General features: G+C 43.1%; 1 protein-coding gene across 1 annotated transcript; it reads left to right on the forward strand.

Annotated features, from left to right (window-relative positions):
• Nucleotides 1-13,522: 13,522 nt before the first annotated feature.
• On the forward strand, nt 13,523-23,075 carry SLC25A28 (solute carrier family 25 member 28). The gene is made up of 4 exons (XM_019724867.3): nt 13,523-13,833; nt 19,695-19,923; nt 21,023-21,079; nt 22,232-23,075. Exons 1-4 carry the CDS (start codon nt 13,543-13,545, stop codon nt 22,762-22,764), a joined length of 1,110 nt encoding a protein of 369 aa, XP_019580426.2. The 5' UTR covers nt 13,523-13,542; the 3' UTR covers nt 22,765-23,075.
• The last annotated feature ends 3,533 nt before the right edge of the window (nt 23,076-26,608 follow it).

Below are 26,608 nucleotides of genomic sequence, written 5' to 3' on the forward strand. Positions count from 1 at the left end.
TGCACAAGGGTTCCCTTTTCTCCACATCCTTGCCAGCAGTTATTGTTTGTTGATTTATTGATGATGGTCATTCTGAGAGGAGTGAGGTGGTATCTCATTGTGGTTTTTATTTGCATGTCTCTAATGATTAGTGACACTGAACATCTTTTCATATGTCTGTTGGCCATCTGTGTGTCCTCTTTAGAGAAATGGCTCTTCATGTCCTCTGCACATTTTTTAATTGGGTTGTTTGTTTTTCTGGTGTTGAGTTGTATGAGTATAAATTTTGGATATTAAGCCCTTATCAGATGTATCATTGGCAAATATCTTCTCCCATTCAGTAGGATGTCTTTTTGTTTTGTTGATGGTTGCCTTTGCTGTGAAAAAGCTTTTTAGTTTGATGTAGTCCCACATATTTATTTTTTCTTTTGCTTCCCTTGCCCGAGGGGATTTATCAGTAAAAATATCACTAAGGATAATGTCTGCGAATTTACTTCCTATATTTTCTTCTAAGAGTTTTATGGTTTGGGTTGTTTGTTTTTTAATTCTTGAAGTTGCCTGCCAACTGTTCAGTTCTTAATCTAACCTACCATGTTTCCCTGAAAATAAGACCTAGCCAGACTATCAGCTCTAATGCATCTTTTGGAGCAAACATTAATATAAGACCCAGTATTATACTATATTATATTGCATTATATAAGACCCGGTCTTATGTTAAAATAAGACCGGGTCTTATCTTAATGTTTGCTCCAAAAGACGCATTAGAGCCGATGATCCGGCTAGGTCTTATTTTCGGGGAAACATGGTATGTATATTTCAAACTCCAGTGTTCCACCAAATGGGTGTTCTTAAATGGAAATAGAATTTCTGTTCATGTTTCAAATAGCACTTAATTCATATGGTTTATGAACTATATTAGAACTTGAAGGTGCATTGGAAAATCTTCTACTTTACATTTCATAAGTACTGTTATAAAACAGAAAATAAACCTACTTTTCTTTTTTTAAGGAGGGCACAACTCACAGTGGCCCATGCAGGGATCGAACTGGCAACCTTGGTGCTACCAGCACCATGCTCTAACCAACTGAACTAACCGGCCACCCCAAAACCTACATTTAATCCCAACACTTTCTCCTTATACTTTCTTTGTCTGTCTGGTTTGGACAACACTTCCTTCAATAAGTCCATATGCCCTCAGGCATTTGCAAAGCATGATTCTTTACAAAAGCCTGCAGTGTTTATCTGATTAACAGCTCACAGGGCTGAGTTCTGAGGTTTCCAGTCAGAGGGCCAAAAAAATGGGTTGAGATCATTTCTCCATCTCATTTGCTATAACTCAACATGTTGAAACAAATTACAGAAATCCGTATTTCGAAACAGGTTTTTAACTGCTTTTTAAAGGCTAGTCTTTAAATTACATTTGCAATTTTCTCAAGAAGTTCTTGACTCTCTACCCAGCCCTGAGCAAAATCAGCCAAATCAGTCCCACACGAGGCATCAGTTGTCTACATAACTTCATTTCTCCTATCAATTCTCCTTCATGCCACACTCCATCCTGCCCTAACCTTTAAAGGAGTTTAAGCGATGTTTAAACTCTCCCTCCCAAGTTTACTCATCTCTCTTCACGCGTCTTGCAGGTACCTCATTGTCCAAGACCAAATTCATTGTCTCTTCTCTCTCTCCGTATCTACCCAAACCTGTTTATATTCCCAGCTTTGACGAAATACCCAGTGATTCACCCAAGCAGAAATCTGCAAGTCATGCCAGAATCTCCTCCTTCTATTTCCTTTCTCCATTCCACCCAATTAATCACTAGGTGTTCTTATTTCAAGTGCTTAAAAGCTTCTCCAATATCTTCTGACAAAGCCTTCTAACTTGTGGCCCTACCTCCAGACCCATATCCCTCCTGGGTACCCCTCCATTCTGATATAGTTAAATACAATCATGCGACTTCCTGTTTTAAAATCCTACTGTGGTTCCCCATCCTAATGGGATATAGTCCACATTCTTTGGCATGGTGTGGCAGATGCTGACTGCCTACCCCAAAAGCCAACAATCTCTCTTCTACCTTGTTAACAGAATCTCCATTTTTATTCGAGTAACCACACTCATGCTTGGCCCTGTCCTTACAGAGTGCTAGGCTCCAGCCCCAGCCCCAGGGAATAAACTGTGACTGCTCTAAGTCAGGCAGGTGGCCTGTTCCTCACCAAACGCTGAGCCTGGCATGTGATGCAATTCCAGCCACTGATACTAAAGGGAAGTCAGCCGTGAGGAGGAACGGGAGGAGGAGGGAAGACATTTCTGGGATAGGTTTTCTCCATTCTAAAAAAGAGTGTAAGTCAATAGGAAGTTTATATAATGAGAAAGAGAAGGCCCCTTTTCTACTTCCAGAAGTAGTCTTAAGGCTGTGATGCCTGGATCTACTGTAGCCATCTTACAACCGTGATTGGGGGACAAGCCTGGGGATAACAATAGAAATATAGAAAAAGCCTGGGTTCCTTGGTAACATCAAGCTGCTAAATTAATCAACATGGGAGCAGCCCTACATATGGACTTATTATTTGAGATACTAAATTCATTATTGTTATTTTTAAGTCACTTAAATCGGGGGATTTTTACCTGTAGTCTCCTAACTGATGATATATGTGGCTTACAATGCATGACATGATCTAACCAACACCTCCCAAGCTCCCTAATAGGTATTCTCACCCACAACCCTGACATATTTACAGTTCTCTGAATTATGCCTTTTCTCTGAGCCTTTGTACTTGTTACTTCTACATAAATGATTTTCTTTCACTTCTCTTCCAAATGAACTCCTATTTATCCTATAAAACTCAGCTCAAAGGTCACCTCGTCTGTGAGCTCCCCCAGTCAGCTTAGGTGCTTATTCTCTGCTCTTGTAGCACTTTACTCATGTTTACTTCTATTAGGGCAAGAATAGTTATTTTAAAAGCTGGTAGCTATTTGAGTGGACCTGGTACGAGTTGGCCTAGTAGTAAGACTATCTAGGTTTTAGACCTTAATGAGTAGGTTTGGTCAGGGAAAGTGGGATCCCCTGGGCTTAGCCTAAATGGGAGAGGTTTAGACCAGGATAACTTCAATTTCTCTGCATAATAAAATACAGGGATTTGGAGCGTTCCCTCTAGAGGCTGCGTTTGGGGAGCTCTGGTAAGGAAAAAGGAAAAAAAGATGAAAGGTAAGAGAAAGGAGCCATGCAAGGTGGTGGCAGACAGGACTGAAGAAAAGGCCCATGAGAGAGTCCCTGTGTCATCTGTCCATAGTTGCATTACGAATTACCCCAAAACTTAGTGGCTCAAACCAAGGCTAAGCATTCGTATCTCTCATAGTTTCCGTGGGTCAGGAATTTGGGAGCAGCTGGCTCAGTCTTTCATGAGGTTGCAGTCAAGATGTCAGCTAGGGTCTGACGTCTTAACTGGGACTAACAGGTATGCTTCTAAGATGGCATACTGCACGGCTGGCAAGGTGATGCTGGCTGCTGGTGGGAGGCCTCAGTGCCTTTTCACATGGGTCTCTCCCAGGGATGCTAGAGTGTCTTCATGACATGGCAGCTGGCTTCTCTCAGAGTGATCTGAGAGAGAGAGGGAAAGAGAGAATATGAGAAAATGCCAGGTATAAGCTCTATCCTTTTTATGCCCTAGCCTCAGTAGTCATGTATCTTCACTTCTGCCGCATACTATTTGTTCAAAACGTCATTAACTCCCAGCCCACATTCAAGGAGAGGGCAGTTAATTTCCACCTTTTCAAGGGAGAAGTATCAATTTGTAGACATATTTTTAATTCGCCAGTCCCCAAGGCAAGGTGATCAAGGACATTTCAGGTAATAGTAATGACATCTATTTTGAGTTCTGTGCTATGTTACAATCCTTTCCATGACCCCGAAACTTCAATAAAAGTCTGATAGCCGTGTGTTAGAGTACTTTGAGGAATGAAGGCATAGCAGTGCAAAAAGATCACAACAACTGTCGGAAGTGAATTAACAAGTAGGATGATTGAAAATTTGGCAAACACAGGAAATCAATGCCATGGGTCATTCAGAGAAGTGGAAGGCCATGCTTTGGAGACACTATCGGGGAAGGAGGGTGCAGTATAGCAAACTCTAAAATGCTCATAGTACTTGGGACACTGGCCTGGGGAGAAAGATATCAATCCCCTCCTCTTGGTATCCATTCTAATTTTATTTGGTTGTGGGCATCTTCCCCAAGCACCGCCCATGTGCATCTGAGGATTCTGAGTGTCCGCCTGCTCTAGGAGTGGGACATGCAAGCCAGGCCCAAGGGATTAGGCAAAATTCCATCCCTTGGCCACAGCTACTTTTTTAGGAGTGGGCAGATAGCTCAATTCCAGATAAAGAGACGTGTTCACTTGGGCAAATGAAAAGTGTATTTACTTTCCTTAGAGACTGTATGAGGGAGCAATTCACCCTCCTCTAGATTCTTTTTTTAATTAGTGATAAACTAAATCTATTTATAATTTATACAAATGTTTAACAAAAATACCAAAAAAAAAATTTCACAAGATGCAAAACCAGGAAACAAGTTCATTGGAGACACCACTGCTCTACCAAGGATGGAACGTGAGGGGAACCACAAAGAACAGAAAAGTAATCTGGGCAGATCAGACAGAAAGAGAAGAATGGGCTCTGCCCAGGTCAGCAGGCTCTGTTCCTCAAGCCTACAGCCCTTGGCCCCTCCATCCACCTTGTTCGGTGCTCCATTTGGTCTAGGTTGATGGGTGACCCTCTGTTGATTATTCCCTAGATTCTTAATGACATGGCTAAACCACTGAGTCAAATCAAACCTGAATTCCACTGTATGTCTAGACATCCAATTATTTCAGCTAATATTTTTTACTATTAAAGTCAATGTGAAATGAGTACTATTCTTTCAATTTTTTTGTACATTTGACAATTTTCACAATCAAAATGTAGGGAAAAACCTACGTTAGGTACCATTTTTCAACTACCAGATTCTCAAAGGTTAAAATGTTTGATAATACACTATGTTAGTAAAGAGGTAAAAAAGAAACAAAAACAACAATAACAATAAAAAACACTCCATTCTTCCAGATGCTCAGGCCCCAAATCTTGCGAGTTATCCTTAATCCCTCTCTTATTCCCATACCCCACATCCAGTCCATGAGCAAAGCCTGTTGGTACTACCTTAAAAATTGTCCAGAATGCACCCATTTCTCACTAATCTCACTGCTATAACCCTGGTCCAAACTACTTCTTACTGAATTACTGAAGAAGCCTCCTACCTGGTCTTTCTGCAGCTACCCTTGCCCCCTACAGTCTATTCCGAACACTGCAATCAATGTGATGCTTTCAAGTGCAAACCAGATCATGTCACTCCTCCAAACTCTCCAGCAGCTTCTCATCTCAGAGTAAAAGCCCTAATCCTCATTAACACCTACAACACACTGACCTCTACCTCTCTAACCTCATTTCTCACTGCAATTCCCTTCGCTCACTTCACTCCAGCCACACGGGCCTCCTTACTGTTTCTAGAACATGATAGATCCTCTCTTGCTTTCAGTGTTTTGTAATTAGCGTCCTCTTTTCCAGAGCTTCTCCAGAGCTCTATCTGTTCTCCCTACCTAGAGATTTTCCCCTTACCTCCTTCTGTCTTTACACATATAAGATATATGTATTTAATACACACACACACACACACACACACACACAGAGTCATTCAGATGACCCAAATATATTTCCCAGATATATTTGGTCTTTATCCACAGTTCTTGGCTCACAGCCCCCAAGAACCGAATTTTCTAAGAGATAAGAGTTAGTAAGGTGACTTTTGGACCCCACTCAAGGGTGGGAACTGGTTGCCAGTAGGAGCCAACTATGTGGTCAGAGGACTGGAACTTTTAGTCCCACCCCCTGGTTTCCAGGGAGGGGAGAGGGGCTCTAGGTTGAATCAATCACCAATGGCCAATGACTTAGTCAATCATGACTACATAAGAAGCATCCATAAAAACTCAAAAGGACAGCTCTTTGGTCTTTTTCCAGAGAACTTCCAGATAGAGGAACGGAATGCTTTTGTGTGCCACTGTGCAGGGCCCCAAGCTCCATGAGGACAGTCGGGACCTCACCCTATGTACCTCTTCATCTGGTTGTTCATTCATATCCCTTAATATCTTTTGTAATAAATCAGTGATCTAGTGAATCAATGGGTTCTCCTGAGTTCTGTGAGCTGTTATAGCAAATGAAGCAAACCCAAGGAGGGGTGTCTTGGGAACCTCTGATTGATACCAGTTGGTCAGTAGTACAGGTAACAACCTGGACTTGAGATTGTCATCTTGAGTTGGAGGGAGTCGTTTTGTAGTCAGTTCGTCAGATGCACAGGTAACAACCTGGGATTGTGACAAGTGTCTGAAGTGGAGGGTGGTCTTGTAGGACTGAGCCCTTTACCTATGGAATCTGATTCTATCTCTTCGTAGATAGTATCAGAATTGAGTTGAATTCTTGCACCCCTGCTGGTGTCTGAGAATTACTTGTTGGTATGGGGACGTCTACACACACACACACACACACACACACACACACACACACACACACTGGAGTTGGGTCTGGGAACCAATCTTTACCCACCCTAACCATCCTATTTAAAATTATAACTTTCCTTCCCACTTACACTTCCTGTATCACCATTTTCCTTGTTATATTATCATTTTACATACAATATGTTTTACTTATTGGTTTGTCTATCTCCCTGCAACTCGACTATAAGCTCTATCAGAGCAGGAATTTGGCTCTAAAGATGAATAAGGAAGCTCTTTATATACTGATATGAGAAGATCTCAAAAAAAAAAAGTTAAATAAAAACTGACAGCTAATGGAAAACCTCATATCACCTATAAAAATTAACTTGAAATAGATCATAGTTCTCAATGTAAGGGATAAAACTATAAAATTTATAAAAGAAAAAAATAAGAGAAAATCTTAGTCACCTTGGGTTTAGCAAAGATTTCTTAGGTTCCACAGCAAAAGCAAGGTCCACAAAAGTAAGACTTAATAACTTGTTCTTTGTTAAAACTAAGACCTGCTCTTTACGAGACACCGCTAAGAGAATGAAAAATGAGCCACACAGTGGGAGAGAAAATATTTTTAAATCACACCTGACAAAGGACTTGTATCTAGACTATACAAAGAATCCTCAAAACTGAATAATAAGAAAACAAACAACCCAATTATAAATTGGACAAAAGATTTAGACACTTCACCAAAAAAGATATACAGGTGGCAAATAAGCACACCAGACTTTCAACATCATTAGTTACTAAGAAAATGCAAATTAGAACTACAATGTGATACTACGACATATGTACTAGAATAGCTATAATCAAATAGTCAATGATTTGCCAAGAACGTGGTACCATGTGCTACCATGCAATGAGGACCCTTAAACAGCTCTGGAGATGCCCACATGGAGAGGAACTAAGGCCTCCTGCCAACAGCCAGCACCAACTTCACAGTCATGTGAGTGAGCCACTGTGGAAGTGGATTCTCCAGCCCCAGTCAAGCCTTCAGATAACTGCAGCCCTGGCCAACATCTTGACTGCAATTTCATGATACCCTAAGTCATAACCACTCATCTAAGCCACTATGAAATTCCTCACCCATAGAAACTGATAGTTTCTTGCTATTTTAAGCCACTATGTTTTGTAGTAATTTGTCAGTAGATAACTAATATGGATCCACATAGGATTAAAAGAAATAATATATACACTGGTTGGCACATAGTAAACCCTTCATAAAAGTTAGCTGTTATTCTTGTTGTCTAGTACATGCATGTCCTTTTTCACCAATGATTGCAAGTGTCTTTTAAAGGACTGCAGCTCATTCCTTTTTTTGCACTCTGTCCCGTAGCACACTGCTGAGCACACACATAAGAGAAGCCCAATAAGTGCCTCTGAAAGGGAGAAAATTAAATCCAAACGTGAAACAATTTACCTTGCTCACTGTGAGGATAACTTTCCATTTCCTAAAATATTTGATTTTTTCTTTTGCTGCAGTCAATGTAAATGCCTGGGCTTTTATATGCTAGTTTGTAATGAATAAGTTGTAAAGGCAAGAAAGACTAAAGAGTGAAAAGACCTGATGGACTTAAAGGAGGCAATGAAGAAATGAGCACTGGATAAGGCAGAAGGCCAGGTAAGAGGGTCAGGAATGTGCCTGTAGTAAAGAGTGAAAAATGGGACTAGTACTGGAGAACACCCAGGAAAATCACACAGATATCCAGGACTTCAAGGTTTATGGGTTTGAGGCCTACATCTGCTGCCATAATCATTTTTTTGTTAATTATGTTTTTGTTATTATTCTTCATGTTTGCTGCCTCCATAAGCCTGGCTAGTTGCTTCGAGAATACATCCCATATTTATAAAGGATGCAATACCACAAAACATTAAAAATAAATCACATCTACTTAGATAAATAACCCAAACCTCATCCCCTGCTGATAGCTTATCTTCTTCGTATGTCAAGGACAACAAATATTACATTCTTTGATAACGTTCAAGGAAAGTTTTGTAATTCTAGTCATTTTACCTAAGAAATTAAAAATATTTAAATCTGGGCCGGCCCAGTGCCTCCGGTGGTTGGAGCTCTGTGCTCCTAACACCGAGGTCGCCAGTTCAATTCCCACATAGGCCAGTGAGCTATGCCCTCTACAGCTAAGCTTGTGAACAACGGCTCTCCCTGGAGCTGGGCTGCGGTGAGGTGGGTGTGGGCTGCTGTGTGTCAAGCCAGGGGGAGCACAAGGCTCATAATACCAGCTTGGGCCAGGGAGCTGTGTCCTACACAACTAGACTGAGAAACAACGGCTTGAACGGGAGTGGGGGGGAGGGGGAGGCGGAAGAAGGGGAAAAATAATGTATATATATTGAAATCTACTCCTTATGATACAAAGGTCATATTATAATTGAGGTCACTAGGACATGGGCCTGAAATAAGGATATTATTGTTAGGAGAAGAGAAGGCTTATTTTGTGAGATATCCCAAATTTAGTGCTGTAGTCAGGGTCATCTTGGTTTTTTGTTTGGCAATGAGGTAACATAATGCCATCAATTTCTGTGATTGGTGAATAAACAGTCAATGAGGTAACATAATGTCATCAAAGGAAAAATAGGTAATAATAATTATAATAGTAATAGTAATTTGTTGAGCTCTAACTATATGCCTGATAGTGTAGTAAGAACTTAAAATTCTTTTTCTGATTGACTCCTCTAACAATCCAATGAAGTACATATTATTATTATTATTATTATCATTATTATTACCTTTTACAGATGACATAACTGAAACTCAGGTCAAGTCATGGCGCTTTAGCTACCTTCTGTTACCCTCTTCATTCTGACTGACATTTTTTGACAGAGTCATGACCAAGGTAAAGGCAGGCTCTCTGTTTCTTCCTTTTTTATCATTTTAACTAACTCTACTCTGGTAAGACAGCTTATTGGTTGTGAAAAAAGACCTATTTCGATTATTCAGGTCATGCTAAAGTGCCTTAAGAAAACATTACAGGTGAACAGAAATTGGTATTGTAAAAATATTATATACAGGTTTGTAATTTCAAGATTTAAAAAAGTTTAAAATTAAACATTTGAGAGAATTAAAAGAGCATGTCAACATCTGAGACGGAGAAATTTATTGTAATTAAATGAAACAGTTTTCTAAAGTTCAGGGCATTTTTTATCCTAGATTACATTTTGGGAACATTTTTGTCTTACTAGTTACATACGCGGATGTTTTTAAAAGTGCAGTTTTATCTACTTTGTGGAAACAAACAGCAAAAAGAAGAGAAGGTATTATATGACTAATAGGTGCAGGACATACAAAATGGTATAAAAATAATTATTTGGGGGCATTATTTACAGAATTTACAACATGTTTCTGTCAATGTAATAAGAATATGACAGAAATTAATAAATGAGGGGGAAAATGAGTGACAGTGAGATTTGTGCTCAAATAAGAATCAATATAGACTTACCATATCAAAGCAATATTTTTTTCTAACTGTATCTATTTCGACTTAATTTGAGTATAAAATGAACTGAAATTTCCTTCTAGACAATAACCAGTAAAGATAAAGTAATTTTCTAGATTTTTGCCTATAATCCAGAGATGCCATTATGTCTGTTTCTTAGGTAGATCAAAATTAGTAATTTCCCTTGTTAATCTGTGAAATGTAAACGTACTTTTCCTATACTACTAGAAATAACGCAAAACATAACATTGAGATCCAAGTTGAGACACGAGCTAATGAAGAGTATCACTCAGCTCTTATTTCTGACCAGGGAGGTAACACGGCACTTTGTAGCATATTATTATTTCCCAACATTCTAAAAGTTTTCAATATGCTAGTCCCTAGATGAATAGATGACACAGACCTTGCCATGAATGTGTCACCTGAATAAGGACTACCATCTTTAATATCTAGTTATGCTCTTTTTGCATAAGAGGAATCTCCCTCAAAAACAATGGAGTAGTTTAAAAGTACACAATATGGGAAACAGGGCTCTCATGAGGAAAACAGATTTGCAATGGTAAAGTTTTCTGAGGTGTTAAAGATGAATAAGGAGCATTAAACCTTTAGGAATGTTCCCCTCAGTCGGTAGAGAAGTATAGGAGACTGAGATGTCTAAAAGGTAGAATAGAGTAGTTCCTAAAGCCAGAGAAACATTTCAGTGAGGGATGGGTCAATGGGGGCAAGTATTATCTCCTAGTCATGAAAATGGGAATAAGGAAAAGACCATCAGATTTGGAAAGGTCATTTGTGACCATTGAATAAAGGAATAAAAATGTCGGGCTTTAGAAGAAAAAGGACATAGCAGGTATAAATCATTTGTAGTTTGGCAGTAACGAGAATTAGTACTCTAGCAGGGTTGAGTGGGTTTCTTTTTGAGACCTATTCATTTTCACGGGAAATGAGCTAAAGAATAGGGAAAATTGAACATGCTGTAGAGGACGGGATCTTAACCTGAGATTAAGGGAGACATGCATTCTAGGGAAATACATGTGTTGGTTAGGATATAAATCAGCTGCTATAACAAAGATTCAGACTAACAACAATTGATTAAACAAGTTATCTTACGTACCAGAACATGAGTAGTCCAGATGTACTACTGTTATCCGTAAAGCAGCAGGTTTCTTCTACTTTTTGCTTTGCCATCTGCTGTGGTATAGGTCTTGTCCTCATGGCCCAAAATGGTCAACATCTTCTGGGTTTATATTCTAGATGACAAGAAGGAAGAAAATAAGGAATTCAAAGATGACGTAATCTTTCCTTTCAAAGGCAAAACCCAGACATTTCATGTCACTTACACTTACATCCCACTACCTAGAACTTAGTCACACAGCAAATGCTAGCTGCAAGGGAAGCTGGAAAACACTTGGACTTTAACCATGCACCCAAGCTAAAACTTGGGGTTTTGATTACTAAAGAAAATACATGAGACTAGACATTGAGCCAACCAGCAGTCTCACAGACAGATGTAGAAAATGACAGGAAGTAGAAGGGAGAATGTGGAAAACAATTCTCCTAGGAATATAAAAACATAAGAGTCTACAGTGCCTGATTGAGGAGTTGTAGGTGTAGGAAGCTATTGAGAGTTTATAAAGACTATTACCAAAGAAGTTGGTTCTTTGCTTGCTAATTTGTTGTTGTTTTTAGGAAGGTTTAAGTGCTGCTGAGATGTAGGATATTGTAAAGCCATGTTCTCCTGTAAGAGAAATATATGTAAGTCTGGGAAGACAAAGTCTACAGTTGTATGTACCTTGATTACAAATGGCCTGATTAACACCAGGGTTGTTTGGCTACCTGGAGGTTGTGTACCAGCACCCCTAGGGGTCCACAAATCACCTTCAGGGACTCTGTAAACTCAGAAATTACATGCAAAATTTTGTGCATGGCAGGTGGGAGGTGGGGGTTGAAGGCAAGGATTTGTAGTTTCATTATTTTCCAAAAGGTTGAGACCCAAAGGTTAATAACCACTGCTGAAGAGGAAGAGAATAGGTGAGTTTAAAAAAAGTTTTAAAAAGAAAACAGAGGCCCTGAGAAGGGTTAAGATTTAGAGCGAAAAAGGAAAACCTCTTCCTTATCAAAGGAAAAGCTATAAACAGAGGGAAAATTTCACAATTGCATCATCAGCTCAGTAAAATGGGTACTAAAGACAGCTAGAAATAGTGCAGAGGCTTGTACAAACACGCTCCAGTGAAGAGAGAGTGAAGATGCCGGGCTGACTGGAGTGAGGAAAGCGCCTGTGTTACTCAACCGAGCCTGCGTAGGTCCTGTGCAACGTCATGGCCCAGAAGGTGGTGCTCAAGGCTGGGAATTTATGGCATTGTTCTTTAACCAGTGAGTGCCCCAGACTCCGGCCGGCCCGACTGGGAGAGAGCGGTCTTTTCACAAAAGTCAATCATCAGCAGGCAGTGGGGAACATCCGGGCGTCAGCTCAGGAAATAGCTGCACGTCCGAGTTTCGCCATGGTGGCCGTACTTTCCTTGCTGTGTTTGGGCAGCTGCCTCCAGTCCGGCCTCTCCACCTGTCGTCTCTGAATCATCCCGCCCATTTCGACATCTTCCTTCCCTGTTTCATGCTTGCGGCCTGGCGCAGGGCCCGTTGACAGCGGGACCCCGAGGAACTCATTCATTCAACAACTGCGCGGTTTACTGGGCGACTTCGGGTGCAAGCTCAGTGCGGGATGCTGGGGCCTGAAGAACACTGGGCCCTTAGGAGTCAGCTTGCGCGCGACCAGGGGAGGGGCAGGGGGACAACAGTCCAGACAGGAGTCTAAAGGCCCGCCGCCAGCGTGTCGCAACAGGTTCCCGAACAAGACCCGCGGGCCGTTCCAGGGGATGCCCCGCTCAGGCCGGCTCCGCCTCACGCCAGCCCGAGATCCCGCGGGAACACAACTCTCGGGCTAGGGACCAGCGCGTTTTGGGATTTGTGGCGGGCGCTTGAGCACGGGTCCTAACGGCAGCAGTCAGCGGTTTGACCTTGAGGCTTGGCACCGCCCCCCCACCACCAGGCGATCCGACCCGCAGCGCCCGTAGCTCCACGGGCGCCAGCCCCGGGCCCAAATCCAGCCTCTGTCGCCCCGGGCGCTTCGCTCTCCTCCTGTAGCCAATCCGATCCCGACGTGGTGCGGGCCAATGGCTGCGGTCAAAGTATCAAGGGTGGTTGAGTCTATCAAAGTTCAGCCTTAACTTTTACATGTCAACCAATCAGTGGCCAATAAACAAGAAGCTTCCAAGATCAAAGGGGAAGGGGTGGGATTTCAGCGGTAGCAACGCCGCGGGGCGGAGGAATGACAGGCAGCTTCACTAATACCACAGACTTGTTTTTCCTACGTAACCAAAGGGGCAGGGCTAATTTGGCAGCAGCACCAATGCCTGGTTGGGGGGCGTGTCCGCGGGGCCAAGCGGGAGCCGGAGGTCGGGGGTCTCTCCGGGCCGCGCCTGAGGCAGACGCGACGGGGCCGGAGGGCGGCAGCGACAGCGGCGGCGAGGGTGGGCGTCGCAGCTGGCCCGGGTGGATGGAGTTAGAGGGGCGGGGTGCTGGCGGTGTGGCGGGGGGTCCGGCGGCTGGGCCGGGGCGGAGCCCCGGGGAGTCGGCGCTGCTGGACGGGTGGCTGCAGCGGGGCGTGGGCCGGGGGGCCGGCGGCGGGGAGGCCGGGGCCTGCAGGCCCCCGGTGCGGCAGGATCCGGACTCCGGCCCGGACTACGAGGCTCTGCCGGCTGGATCCACTGTCACCACGCACATGGTGGCGGGCGCCGTGGCAGGGATTCTGGAGCACTGCGTGATGTACCCCATCGACTGCGTCAAGGTGAGACTTGGACCGGCTCCGAACCCGACCTGGGGCTGACCGGATCCCTGGGTCCAATCCGGAGCCAGGATCCCGGCCGAGAGCCGGAGCCGACATGAGTTCCTTCCTGGCTTCTGCCACTACCACACAATTCGACCGATACTCCCTGCAAGCAAGGTCCGGGCTGGGAGTTGATCCCAGTCAGGAACCAGGACCCGTTTCTAACCGTCAGTGAGATATGAATCGGGACTCTGGAACGAAAATCTGTCAGCCCAAGCCCTGGATCTCAGCTGGGACTAAACAGGAATAGGGTGGGATGGGATGAGAACAGGTAAGTGCTACTAACTTGATTGAGGTGAAGCCAACTGGCGTGAATCAGACCCTTAATGCCTTAAGATGTTCTCTGGGCGAGTGCTTGTACAAGCTCCTTGCTGTGTCTACCCTTAAAAGTGACGGGGCAGGAACCAGAATCTGGGATCTCAGCGAGATAAAAGATTTACTTAATGTAATCCATGAGTGATGGGAAATCATTCTGCAGTCAGAATTCAGAGTGCCAGACGGGAAGTAATGTGGGAAAGACCGCGTTCAGGAAAAGGTTTCGATTTCTCTGTGCAGCAAGCATGACACTCCACCTATTTCCTGAACATGAAAATTGAGCTGAGATTAGGATTGGGCATGTACAGGGAGCACATCATACCCCAATTGAGAGATGGAATTGATCGTGTATTTCTTTAGCCATCTGAAGTTACAGTGGGTACAGAAGTCAGGTGCTTCTGAAGAAAGCTGGGTGAAGAGGGGAACAGATTATTCTTTACAGTTTTTATTGTGCATGAGCTAAGGTACCAACCATTGAAAGTGAGGACTAAATTGAGTGAGAAACTCAAGAGGGTCTTTCGAAATAAATATAATGGCAAAGCCTGGTGCCTCCTTTACATGTTAAGGGTATAGTCAAACTATCTTGTCAACTGCTTGATGTATGTTTTCTCCTCTAATTAGGAATATGTTATATATTCAAAAGGAGAGCATCAACTTGGGAAATGCAAACTCTGTCTCTTCTGCTTCTCTCCGGTTCCAGTGTTGTTGAATATTTTCATTAGCAATGTGGATGAGGAAATGGGGAAAGTGCTTATTAAGTTTTGTGAAAGATGAGTTGGTAGGAGTATTCTAGCACATTGCAAGGTAACGCCTAACAAGGGCCATACCCATTGAAAGGGTGGCAAATGCATTTGGCTAAAGTGGACATTAGAATTTAAATGCCCTTGTCAATTGGGAGGAATAGAAATAAACTGTAAAATCTGTCAGAGAGAAGTAAGAAGATGGTTAATGCTCTAACAATACTGAAATGTAAAATGGGTAACTACAAATGAAAAGATTGAGACATTTATGTAAGAGTCATGTTGAATGGCTGTGAATTGTTAATGCTATATATCCAAAAGTTAATATGATCTAACTGCAAAGTAACGTCACTATACTTAGACTGTGAGTAGAAAGGCGGGTTTAGGGTGCTATGTTTCAGGATAGGTATCAAATGAAAACGAGATCAAGGAGCGCAATGAAAATTATTTAATGACTTGAAAAATACAATGTGATGTAACTGACTTAGAAATATTACTATAACTTACCAATTTAAGTGTTGTCCCATTACCTTGGGAGGCCATCGCCTGGCTCCATGCATTTACATAATGCTATTGCTGTTTACAGATTCCTCTTAAAAATGCATATATACTTGGGTGCATATCCTTAATGGGAGCAATTGTTTGTTCTTGACAAGATGGAATTGACTTTGTAGTAACTGAGACCATTTAGAATCAAATATGACAAATAAGGTGGGAAGTCAAAATGGGTAATACTTGTTTGGGTCAAAGATACAGTGGGACCAGAAAGCAAGGAGATATTTTGCTTTGATTAACTCCTAAGGCTGTTAAACCCACAGAGGGAACACTTCTGAAGAAGAGTTCCAGAAATGTTTTGCATAACCACAGCATTGCTGGAAGTCACTTCTAGCCTTCCAAGTTTTGAAGAACAATTCTTACGCATTTACATAAGCTTTGGAATTAAAAAAAAAAAAATTAGTCATACAATATAGTCATGCCTCAATGCACTGCATTAAAGTAATAATTTTTTGATCTGGATGGAAAAAATGCTCAGGAGTCTCCAAAAACACAAAAGCTTATTTTAGAAGAATCATTTTATTTGTCATTAATGCTGGGACTTAAATGACTAAAGAGAATAACTAGGTGAGACCAGTAGGTTTAATGTCAGTATGTTAAACACTTGTGCAGACATGAAAGTAAAACAAATCTCTTTCTTCAGAAAAGCCTTCCCAGTTCACTTGTCCCCAGACACTTATCTCCCTATTAGGCAGCTCTTCTTCCTCTTTACCGTAAATGGGTGGGAGAGAGGAAAAGCAGCCCAATCGTACCCTAAGACTAGAGGCAGGTATCCGTATTGGAGCCTCAAGGGCCACTACAGTGTTTGCAAATGAAAGCTGACATTGCCTCTTGGCAGGCAAGCCTGTGTACCCCTAGCCACTTATCAGGGTCAAGGCAACTTGAAATATCCTTGGGACGGACCATGGGAAGTCAGTATAGCCTTGCTAGGCCATAGTTATTCAGCTATTTCCATGGTCATATAGGGAGGTTTAACAGCTCCACCCCGCCCCCTTCCAAATCCCACTTTCCCTTTTTTGTGCCTTGGAGGCAAGCACCTGACTTTATCTATAGGGAGAGGCTCTGCAACGGAAAGCAGTCAGAACTCTTCTCAAAATCATCTGGCAAAGTACCCATGTGTCACCAAGGTGCTGCTTTTGGGCCCTGGTGGCGAAGCAAATAATTTACTTACATAATAAAGAAAGAAAGAGCAAAGGGAAGTAATCTTTTCCAAATTCCTGATGTAAATGGTCACACATTCACCAATGAAAGATTAGGAAATGGAAACATGGGCTTATTTGCTTTTCTTGCATTTAATAATAATAATAAGCATTCAATAAATGACAATGGTTCTTGTTTGCCAAGCACTCTCTGACGTGCCTTATATTCATTTATTTATTTAATCTGTGACACTTCATGAAGTAGACACCATTTTAATTATTCTACAGATGAAGAAAAGGAGGCAAGTTAAATAACTTGTCCAAGGTCACGTAGTTGAAGAGGTAGAGTCATGATGTGAACGCAGTCTGACTCCCAAACCTTCCATACAGCCTCCCAAAAGCAGATTTCCAGAACCAAGCAAGCCACAGAATTTCACAATGGTGTGTGTTCCTAAATATGACCTTCAGATTAATAGCTGGACATATAAATCATTATAGCCACAGAGAAACTTGAAAATGAAAAAAAAGACAATACAAATTAAACCTAATTTATTAGTGGTTAAGGACCAGTTAGATGCCCACGCATATTTGTGAAATGACTTATACAAAAGACAACAATGCCATGATCTGTAAACTCTAAGACATGAGAATCATATTTGAATACAATAAAAAGCTTATTTCTATCACCTCATAAATTACCAAAGGCTTTTACATGCCTTAACTCTTTCAATTCACACGACAGCCCTATAAGCCAGCCATTCTTACTTAGTTTTATGCTATAAGTGATAATTATTGACGCTCAGAGAAGTTACATGACATACCCAAGACCACACATCTAGCAAAGCTGGGGCTTACATTCGGGCTTTCTAACTCAAATGTGGCTTGTCTTTGACTAGAACCACGTATCCCCCTATTCCTCCATTTGGCTTTTCGTCAAAGCCAGGCAGTGGAATTTTTTTTATGTTGAAGGCTATTGATAAATTCTTAGAGATTTCGTCTGCCCCAAAGGTAGATTTATTGGCCCACAAATTAGGGGAGTCATATTCATTTTTATATTTGGCATAGCTGATGCCTGGTCCTCTCCATAAGGGTGTATTTTCATTGAGTTATAGTTGTGAGTCAGATTTAGACGTGTGTAAAATGTCAGAGTAATTTACCCGCAGTCCAGGTTTCTCTTGTGGATGAAGTGTTGCAGGCCTCTGAGGCCAGACCTTTCAAGACTGGTTGCCTAAACATGCAAAGCAATGCAATTTCTGAACATTCCCTATTCAAGATCAGTTTCAAAGAAACCTATGAAAACATAATTTTTAAGCCACCAGGCCCAGTTTATCTATTAGTAGCCATAGCCAGTAAAGACCTGTAGTCTCTGTCACCTGATGTATTTTATACTCCCCTGCATGATGTAAGCACACCCTTTATTGGACATTTATGAGTTTGTTTTTTGAGAAGTGGAAGAGAATGTGTCAAATTGTGATAAGTGATACTGTGTATTACTTATTAAACTTCCAGCAATTATGCTTTTAAGCTTCCAGTTCTTTGTTGGTAGCAAGGAGGAGAAAATAATACAGAGGAATGTGGATTGCTTGTACCTAACTTGGACCTGTTAATCTGGTTTTCTGTTAATGCGGTTAGTTTCTTTTCTCCATGCTCTTGAGAAAAGGCATTCCTTTCGGGTTCCAGATGGCCAACAGGAAGGTTCAAGCTTTTAGATGCAGACTGAATCAGTGATTGGAATGAAGAATTTAAACTGTATTTGGGCTTCAGTTACCCTTATTGGCTCACTAATGGCCAATTTATACTTTCTGACCTGGTGCAGGTACAGCTAAGATCCATTCATTCTTTCATGTATTCATTAAACAAACACATCTTGAGTACCTACTGCGTTCCAAACACTGGATATTGGTTTTATATTAATGGTTTTAGTCCCCGTGTTACCTTAACCTTGAAATGGATCAATAGACAAGAGATCTTCATTGGGAGACACCCTTCAGAGAAGGTCTGTGATTTGGGGAAGGGTTTCAACTAAGAATAATTTCCCAAATTTCAGTAAAAGTTTGTCCAGGAATATCATACAAAGTATCTACTGGGGGCATTTGAGATCTTGCTCCCCAGCGTAGGTTGTCAGGTTGGTGCAAACAAACTCATTATAAGAATTCTCTACAGATTTGGACATTTCTTACATTGACAGACTCATATAGATGGAATCATACAGTATAAACTCTTGTGTCTGACTTATTTAATTTATTAATAATATTATGCTTGTGAGGTTCATCTATGGTATTACATGTAACAGACATTAAAAAAAAAAAGTACCATACACTTTAGTTCCAATCATTGAATCCTCTAGAGATTCCAAGGATTATATTGCACAGAGACTGATTTTATTCACTGTTGCCAATTTTGGGATTTGGTCCACTTAGATTAGAAATCTGGAAGCTCTTTCAGTTTTAGAGACGAGGTTGGTTCCACCTCCATAGTTTCAGGGTGCACTTTCTTTCCCACAAAATGAGAGCAGCATCTATTCGGAACGCTACTTCTGCCAAGACTATCTTACAGACCCATCTGCCAATTCCAGAAAGCGTGTAAAAGTCAGATTATCATCAAAGTTATGTCAAAGGATGAGCCATCATCTCATTAGTCAGTGCAGTGTTTGGACAGAAAGCAGGCCCAAAATCAGCCTTCAGAAATGCATGCAGTATGTTGTAGACAGCAAATATTTTAGAATCCATTTGTAAAGAATTCTTAGCCTGAGATTTAAAGCACAAAAGCAACTTCTGAAACATAGGCTTGATATTTGTTGCTGGGGCTGTGGGTCATTTTGGAGTTTAAGGACACTTAACTAAAGGGTGATATTCTCGTGGAAAATAATGGTAGTCCATTCTTAGAGTCATAAATGACTAGAAAAAGGTCCAAGGCTTAGAAAGATTGGATACAGATTTGGAAGGAAGTAAAACTGGATGTACCCTGGCCTGATTCCACGAAGAAGGTCTGCCCAGTGCCCAAAGCCTGAGTGTTGAGGCGGAGCAAGAAGTTGGCATCACTGACATTGCTTTTCTCCTTTCTGTAATTTCAGACCCGGATGCAGAGCCTACAGCCTGACCCAGCAGCCCGCTATCGCAATGTGTTGGAGGCCCTCTGGAGGATTATAAGAACAGAGGGCCTGTGGAGGCCCATGCGGGGGCTGAACATCACAGCGACAGGCGCAGGGCCTGCCCACGCCCTCTATTTTGCCTGCTACGAAAAGTTAAAAAAGACATTGAGTGATGTAATCCACCCTGGGGGCAATAGCCATATTGCCAATGGTATTGAGCCTTCCTGTGCTGGTTCCCCCACTTTCCCAACTCTTTGGGCTTTGCTGCTGTCAGTGCTTTCCAGTCTCAGCATGGTTTGGAGCTGAAGCTTTGGGCTGGGGTAGGCCAGATTATAGGGGAGGGACTTCCAAAGCTGATGACCTCAGACAACAGGCCGCTTCAACCCCACCCCTCCTTTGGGACACCTCAACAAAGGGTTACAATATCCTCCCTTACCTACCAGCTTGACTTTCTTCTCATCTTCTCCCTGGCATCAACTTCTATGCCCTGGTAATGTGGAGACACCCTGACCTACCCCCGTTGTATGTCTCAATAATCGGGTGGTGTCCTGCTCCTCAGGGCAGGATCAGAGGTGACCCAGCGCCCAAGGAAGACACTAATGGAGCCCCGGCTCTTCGCCTCACCTTTTCAGGATCCCAACTGACCACAGGCAGTTGGTGTCACTGAGGATATGACCTCAACAAGTGCATGGAAGTGGGACCAAGGGACTTCTGTATGGAGAAACCAGAGGGTTGGAAGTTGTGTGGAAGGAAGGGAAGGGATAAGAGCCTGGAGATTGAGGATTGTCTGGAAACCCAATTGCGTGTGGAGAGGAGAGGGTGAGGAAGATGGTGGATCAGAACCCAAGGAAAGGTCTAGAGGGACAGATGTTAGGATTAGAGACGGGCAGCAGGATAGAAGGTGAAATTCTGTGAAGATCTGACCACCTGCCTCATGTTCTCCATGCATTGGAGAAAGTTGATGTCCTGGCATCCCTTGGCAGCAGTATCTGCTTCCTGTTGGGGCATGAACTGCATTTATTCTCAGAACCATTTTTATTGGTGATATTTGGGCTGGTTTTTTTTACCCTTCCTGGCCTTAATATCTTAGATGTGGAATGTATATTGACCTTAACTAAGTTGGTGGGGACAAATACCTTCATTTCTTGGAACAGGAGTTTAGGAGCAGCAGCTTCCCATCTTTTGAACTGGTCTTACCATTCCGTCTCCCCACTGAGGGTTAGCACAGCCACTTCTCTTCACTCTGGGGCCTCAGTGAATCAGTAGCCCTCTCCAGGCCTTACATGTGGCAGTTGTTTTCTCCTTTGCAGGTGCGGCCGGGTGTGTGGCAACATTACTTCATGATGCAGCCATGAATCCAGCTGAAGGTAATGATTCCTCAACCTTTCCCTCTGTGGGCAGCTGCACCTGCATTTTTGGGCTTTTGCTTTCTGGTTTGCAGAAGAAAGCTGAGGAGCAAGCACCCCATCAATTTTGGTGGGAAATCCTGCCGTCTTGCCTTGTCTCACCACTAGAGGGCGCTCCCTTCATGTTGTAGGTACTTAGGAGCCCTTCCGACACGAAGCGTGTTCATTGAGATTTTATTCATCTTTGGGGCTTCCCTGAGAAAGATATGGCTCTACCTGGCCTGGGGCTTCTTGGAAGTCCCCTTTGATCTCATCTGAAATATTAGCAGAGTATTTCACTTTTCTACAAAGATGTGAAGATGGATTTTGACACTTGAAAATACTGCCATTTGGGAATGAAGATAGTTGAGACAGGAATGAAAGGTTAAATTATAGAACTCAGTCCCTGCGTTGTGGCGTGGATCTTGGCATTTTAGTTGGAGAATGAGGTATGCAAGAAATATGAAGGGATAGCACAGTCGCCATGTTTCTACATTCATTTTTTGCCTGTCTGGGCAAGGCCATGGTGTGGAAAGGGCTAAAGCTAAGGTGAAGGTCTGCGGAGCTCACACTGTGTCATCTACTTGAGGAAGTAGGGAATATTTGGAAACTAAAGGCACACTCTTCTTGGCTAAGAATTTTGTTTTCTTTTTGGTAGCATTTCCTCCTCTCCTGTAGGGAGGGTGGAACCTCATGTCGTAATAGTTAGGTGCTCTTAGTATCTGAGCATTGGGATTGTTAGGGCTTTCTGTTCATTATTATGTTCACTGCCACTGAGTCATTTCTCGTTTCAGAAGTTGTTAGAAGGTAAGATAATGATATATCGATAGATAGGCACTTACTTCAAGGAAACCTGGAGTCTCCGAACCATAATATATCTCATGTATTATTTGGCTGGTTTTAAAGAAATCTTACCAGAAATGGGTCCATTGTTTTTTGTCTCTTTACCAACCCTATCCGATCCCCTCCTCTCAAATAAGGGAAACCTTAACTTACCAGGATAACTGACAGCTCACTCACTCTTTTCCTCTCTCTTGCATTGGCTGATCCGCTGACGTGGGACTGTGAATCTGGACATTGCTCACCGGTTGGTTGCTATTGCCATTTCTTCCTTCTCATTGATGGCACTACCAGTGGTCAAGCAGAGAATGCAGATGTACAACTCACCGTACCACCGCGTGACGGACTGTGTCCGGGCAGTGTGGCAGAATGAAGGCGCCGGGGCCTTTTACCGCAGCTACACCACCCAGCTAACCATGAACGTTCCCTTCCAAGCCATTCACTTCATGACCTACGAATTCCTGCAGGAGCACTTTAACCCCCAGAGACGATACAACCCCAGCTCCCACGTCCTCTCCGGAGCCTGTGCAGGAGCTGTAGCTGCCGCTGTTACAACCCCACTGGACGTTTGCAAAACACTGCTCAACACCCAGGAATCACTGGCTTTGAACTCAAACTTCACAGGACATATTACAGGCATGGCTAGTGCCTTCAGGACGGTATACCAAGTAGGTGGGGTGACTGCCTACTTCCGAGGGGTACAGGCTAGAGTAATTTACCAGATCCCCTCCACAGCCATAGCGTGGTCTGTGTATGAGTTCTTCAAATGCCTAATCACTAAACGGCAAGAAGAGTGGAGGGCAGGCAAGCGAAGTAGCACTGAATGAAACCAGGGGTTCAGACAGCACTGCTGCACCCTGCCCACTCCAGCCACACTCTGTCTCCTGGCATTCTCCAGCCTTGAGTGGAGTTGGAAGGAAGGTAGAGGGCTCTCCCCAGGCCATTGGTGTTTTGGCAAATACCAGTTCCTGCCAACTTCCATTGCCACGACCTTTCCTTCCAGGCCCTAAGCAAGTGCAGCAGAACACCACAGCACCTTTGACAACCTCTCCACCCTGGGCCTGATGTCCTGCTCTAGACTGTTATAGAGGGATAAGCAGCTCATTCCCCTGGTTCCTAATAAAAAGCCTTTAAATTACATGGTTTCATTGGGTTTGTCTTGTCAAAGGGGAAGTGAAATGCTGTCAACTAGTCTTGACTTTAAGCATAAATCGAGGGGCCCAAGGGGAAGGAAGGTCTAGTGCGTGTGTGTCGTTTCTGGTTTTGCTGATTTTCACGGTGATTTAAGACAGTGGGGCCCTTCTCCCCTTGTTTTAGTAATAGGCTCCAAGGAATCTCCCTGATGGCAGGAACAGTGGGCCTTTGATAGATCCTCCTAAACAGATGCTCTTGATCCCACTATTGCCTTTTCCCTGGGGCAGTGGTGTGACACAGAAGAGGTAGAAGATCTCTCTAATTCTCAGCTCTGCCTGCAGCAGTAAAACTTTACATGTGGCACTTCGTTTTCTAATGCAGTGGCAAACCTGAAATTATTTAGTGAAGCTGCAAGCCCTGAAGATTATGTGGTGCATAAGAATACGTTTCATTTGGTTTTAAGGCTTTTACAAGTCCTTCAGCATATGTGATTGCACCTGTTCTCACAAAATCTGTGAAGCAGGCAGTGCAGGCGTCACCTCTATTTCACAGGTAAGGAAAGCTCACAGAGGCTGTGACTTGTTCAAGGCCTCACAGTTAATGCAGAGCCCAGACCTTTTGTCCCCCAAAGTGAAGCTAATTGTGCCTTCCTGCAGGTAGCAAATGAGCAGAGGGCATGTACTCCAGCCTGCCATCTCTTGAAGTTCCCTGCCTGACAACTACTTAGGCTGTGTTTGGAAACTTTCAGGAATGGGGCTTTCACTGTGCTTCGTGGGTCAGTCTGTTCCCTGTTTTGGATATCACCAATTATCAACTTCTTCAGAACGTAGAGTAGAAATCTAAACCCGGGAAACTTCCATTTGTCATCCTTGTTATGTCATCTGTCCATTCAGTAACTATTAAGTGTCTGTCAGGCACTGGTATTAGGGATATGATAAAACCATCCTAGCCCTCAAGGAGCTTATTGTCTGGAGAGGAAGATAGATGTAAACAGGCAATTAATTACGAGATAAGATGATAAGAAATAGATAGGGTAAACCTAAAATACTTCTTTGGAGGACATAGGAACATCCAGCCTGCCCTTGGGTGATTGGGGGTAGGCTTTTGGAGAAAGTGACATGTGGGTGACACCTGGAGGGCAAATAAGCTAACTAGGTGAAGAGGAGAGGGGAGATGTTCTAGGCAAGACCCTGTAGGTAAGAGAATAAGTGTTTGGGGTTCGATATGCTGACACAATCTGGCATGGCATGCAGCTAGAGAACTAAGCAGGGGTTGGGGCTTCAAAGCAATACTAAGGAGTTCAGAGTTTATCCTGAAGGCAATGCAGAGGCATTACAGAAATTTAAGCAGAGGTGTGGTGTGATCAGATTTACAATTTAAACAGATGACTGAGGCTCCCTGAGAAAGGATTAGAGGAGCAAGACTGGACAGGCATGCAGAAGGGTTAGGAGGCTGTCGCAGCCATCCAGGCAAGGCTGCAGGGTGGTCTACGGCAGGGGAGATGGAGACAAGTGCTAGGCTGGAGCCACATTAGGGCTGGAGAAGCAATAGGATTCGGCTACACAACAAATCTTGTCCTCTTCCCACCTGACAGCCCTTCAAGTAGCTATGGAGTATCTCTGTCTGAATGCACTTGAAAAAATGTCAAGAAAACAGCAGGGTCTCCTGCTCTAAGCCTTATTTAAGTAAGCTATGCCGCCCCTCTGATACAGCAATGGAAAAGAGATGCAAACAGTGCTAAGCCGTGGTCACTGGAGTTGGACTCGCCTGTGGAATAAAAAGAGCATGATGAAACCATTGCAGGGGTCATTTCAGAGGGTCTGCTAGTGACAATGGAAGAGAATAGCTGCCTCCCAGCACAGACTAAGCACAAGAACAAAGGAATGCTTCTCAGGACCATGTCCCTGCAGTCACCTTTACAGAGCCACTGCCTGGCAGAGTACGCAGACCACAGCAGGCACGGTGGCAGGAAGGCCCATTTTTTAAGACTAGGATGTGGGATAATTTCTGAAGGAGTGCTAGTCACGAAAGACCCCTTCGTGTCTAATGCTGCTCACAAGTAATGAGAAACGAATGCAAAGGTGACCCCCCAATCTCCAATTGTGCTCTAGCTACTGGAGGACAGTTAGTTTGGAATTTGGACAGGGCATAAAGTTTTGCAGGTCTCTGGGCCCAATTACTAGAGAAGATAGAAGTGGAATAGTATAATACGGTCAAGTAGTCTGGAATGCCAGTGAGTGACTGGACACCGGGGTCAGGAAGCAAGCCTCACCGTCCCCATGACTGCTCTGGGCATTTGGGACATTCTCAGCTCCAGGCCTCTCTGGAAAGCCAGGTAAGTTATGTGGCACCTAGAGGATGCAGAACCAAGCCACCACCAAGTGCCCAATTCCTGCCCAGGACTTGGCGATGGGGAAAGTGAGAAAACAAGTCACAATTTGGCCACAGAAAGCTTTTCTGAATTGGAGGTACAAGACCAGTGTGAAGGAAACAATCTTGTAATAACATAAGACAGTACGTAGCCATGTACTGGATTATACAGAACCAACAATGAGGTTTATAGACAGAAAAGATGAGGTAAGTGTAGGTTAGAGTTAAGAATAAAGAGGTGGCTTTGCTGAATAGAATAAAAAAATACTTTCATAAAAGCCAATAAAAATCAGGCATTGCTAATTTTATAAGATTTAGAAAACATAAATAAAAAGAAAACCTTTAATCCCATTACCCAGAGAATATGTAAACATTTTGATGTACACATCTAGTATTTTTATACATATTTTTGTTAATTTTCCAAAATCAGACCCCAATTGTAACCAGCTTCTTTCACATAATAGTATGTGGTGTCCATCTTTCCACATTATTAAATTTTCTTCCGTCACCACAGTGTAAACTACACAACATTTCATTGTACAAATGTACAAAAGTTTATTCAGTCAGTCCTTGTTGCACCTTTATGATAATTTATTATCAAGAGCGTTGCTGGTGGGTAGGTAGAATCTGAATGAGTTAATAGGGTATGTGTGGAGAGGTGTTCAGAGTGAGGAGACGGTTTGGCGCCATCTGCCGGCAGGAGCTGAAGAGATGCTGACCAGAGACCACGATGCAGGTTAGGGGATAGAGGTGATGCAGCTAATCAGCATGCATGTCAGAGCTAAGGGGGTTCTTAGAAGTCCTCTTGCTTCACCTTCCTCCTGGAGCCCGACCTCACTCTACAGCAGCCCGGACAGGGGTTGCCCACCCCGCTCCCGGGTCTGGGAGGCCGTCCATGTCATTGCTGCAAAGCTCCCTCTGTTAGAAAGTTCAGTCGACACGGGCTCCTGCTCCCACTCTAGGATCACATCACTCCCCCATTTCTGCTGCCAAATTCCTCACGGTGACCAACAGTGCTTGACGTAATTTGGTCCCTGCCTACCTCTCCAACCCAAACTTACCACATAAAGATGACGCATTCAAAATAAACACGTATTTCTTGAAAATCTAAAATAGTCCTTCTGTCATCTTCATTCATTAGTAGGATTGATAAACAAAATTGTATCT

Source organism: Rhinolophus sinicus, chromosome 15, assembly GCF_057876585.1.
Source record: "Rhinolophus sinicus isolate RSI-liver-muscle chromosome 15, RSI-T2T, whole genome shotgun sequence".
NCBI classification, from domain to species: Eukaryota; Metazoa; Chordata; class Mammalia; order Chiroptera; family Rhinolophidae; genus Rhinolophus; species Rhinolophus sinicus.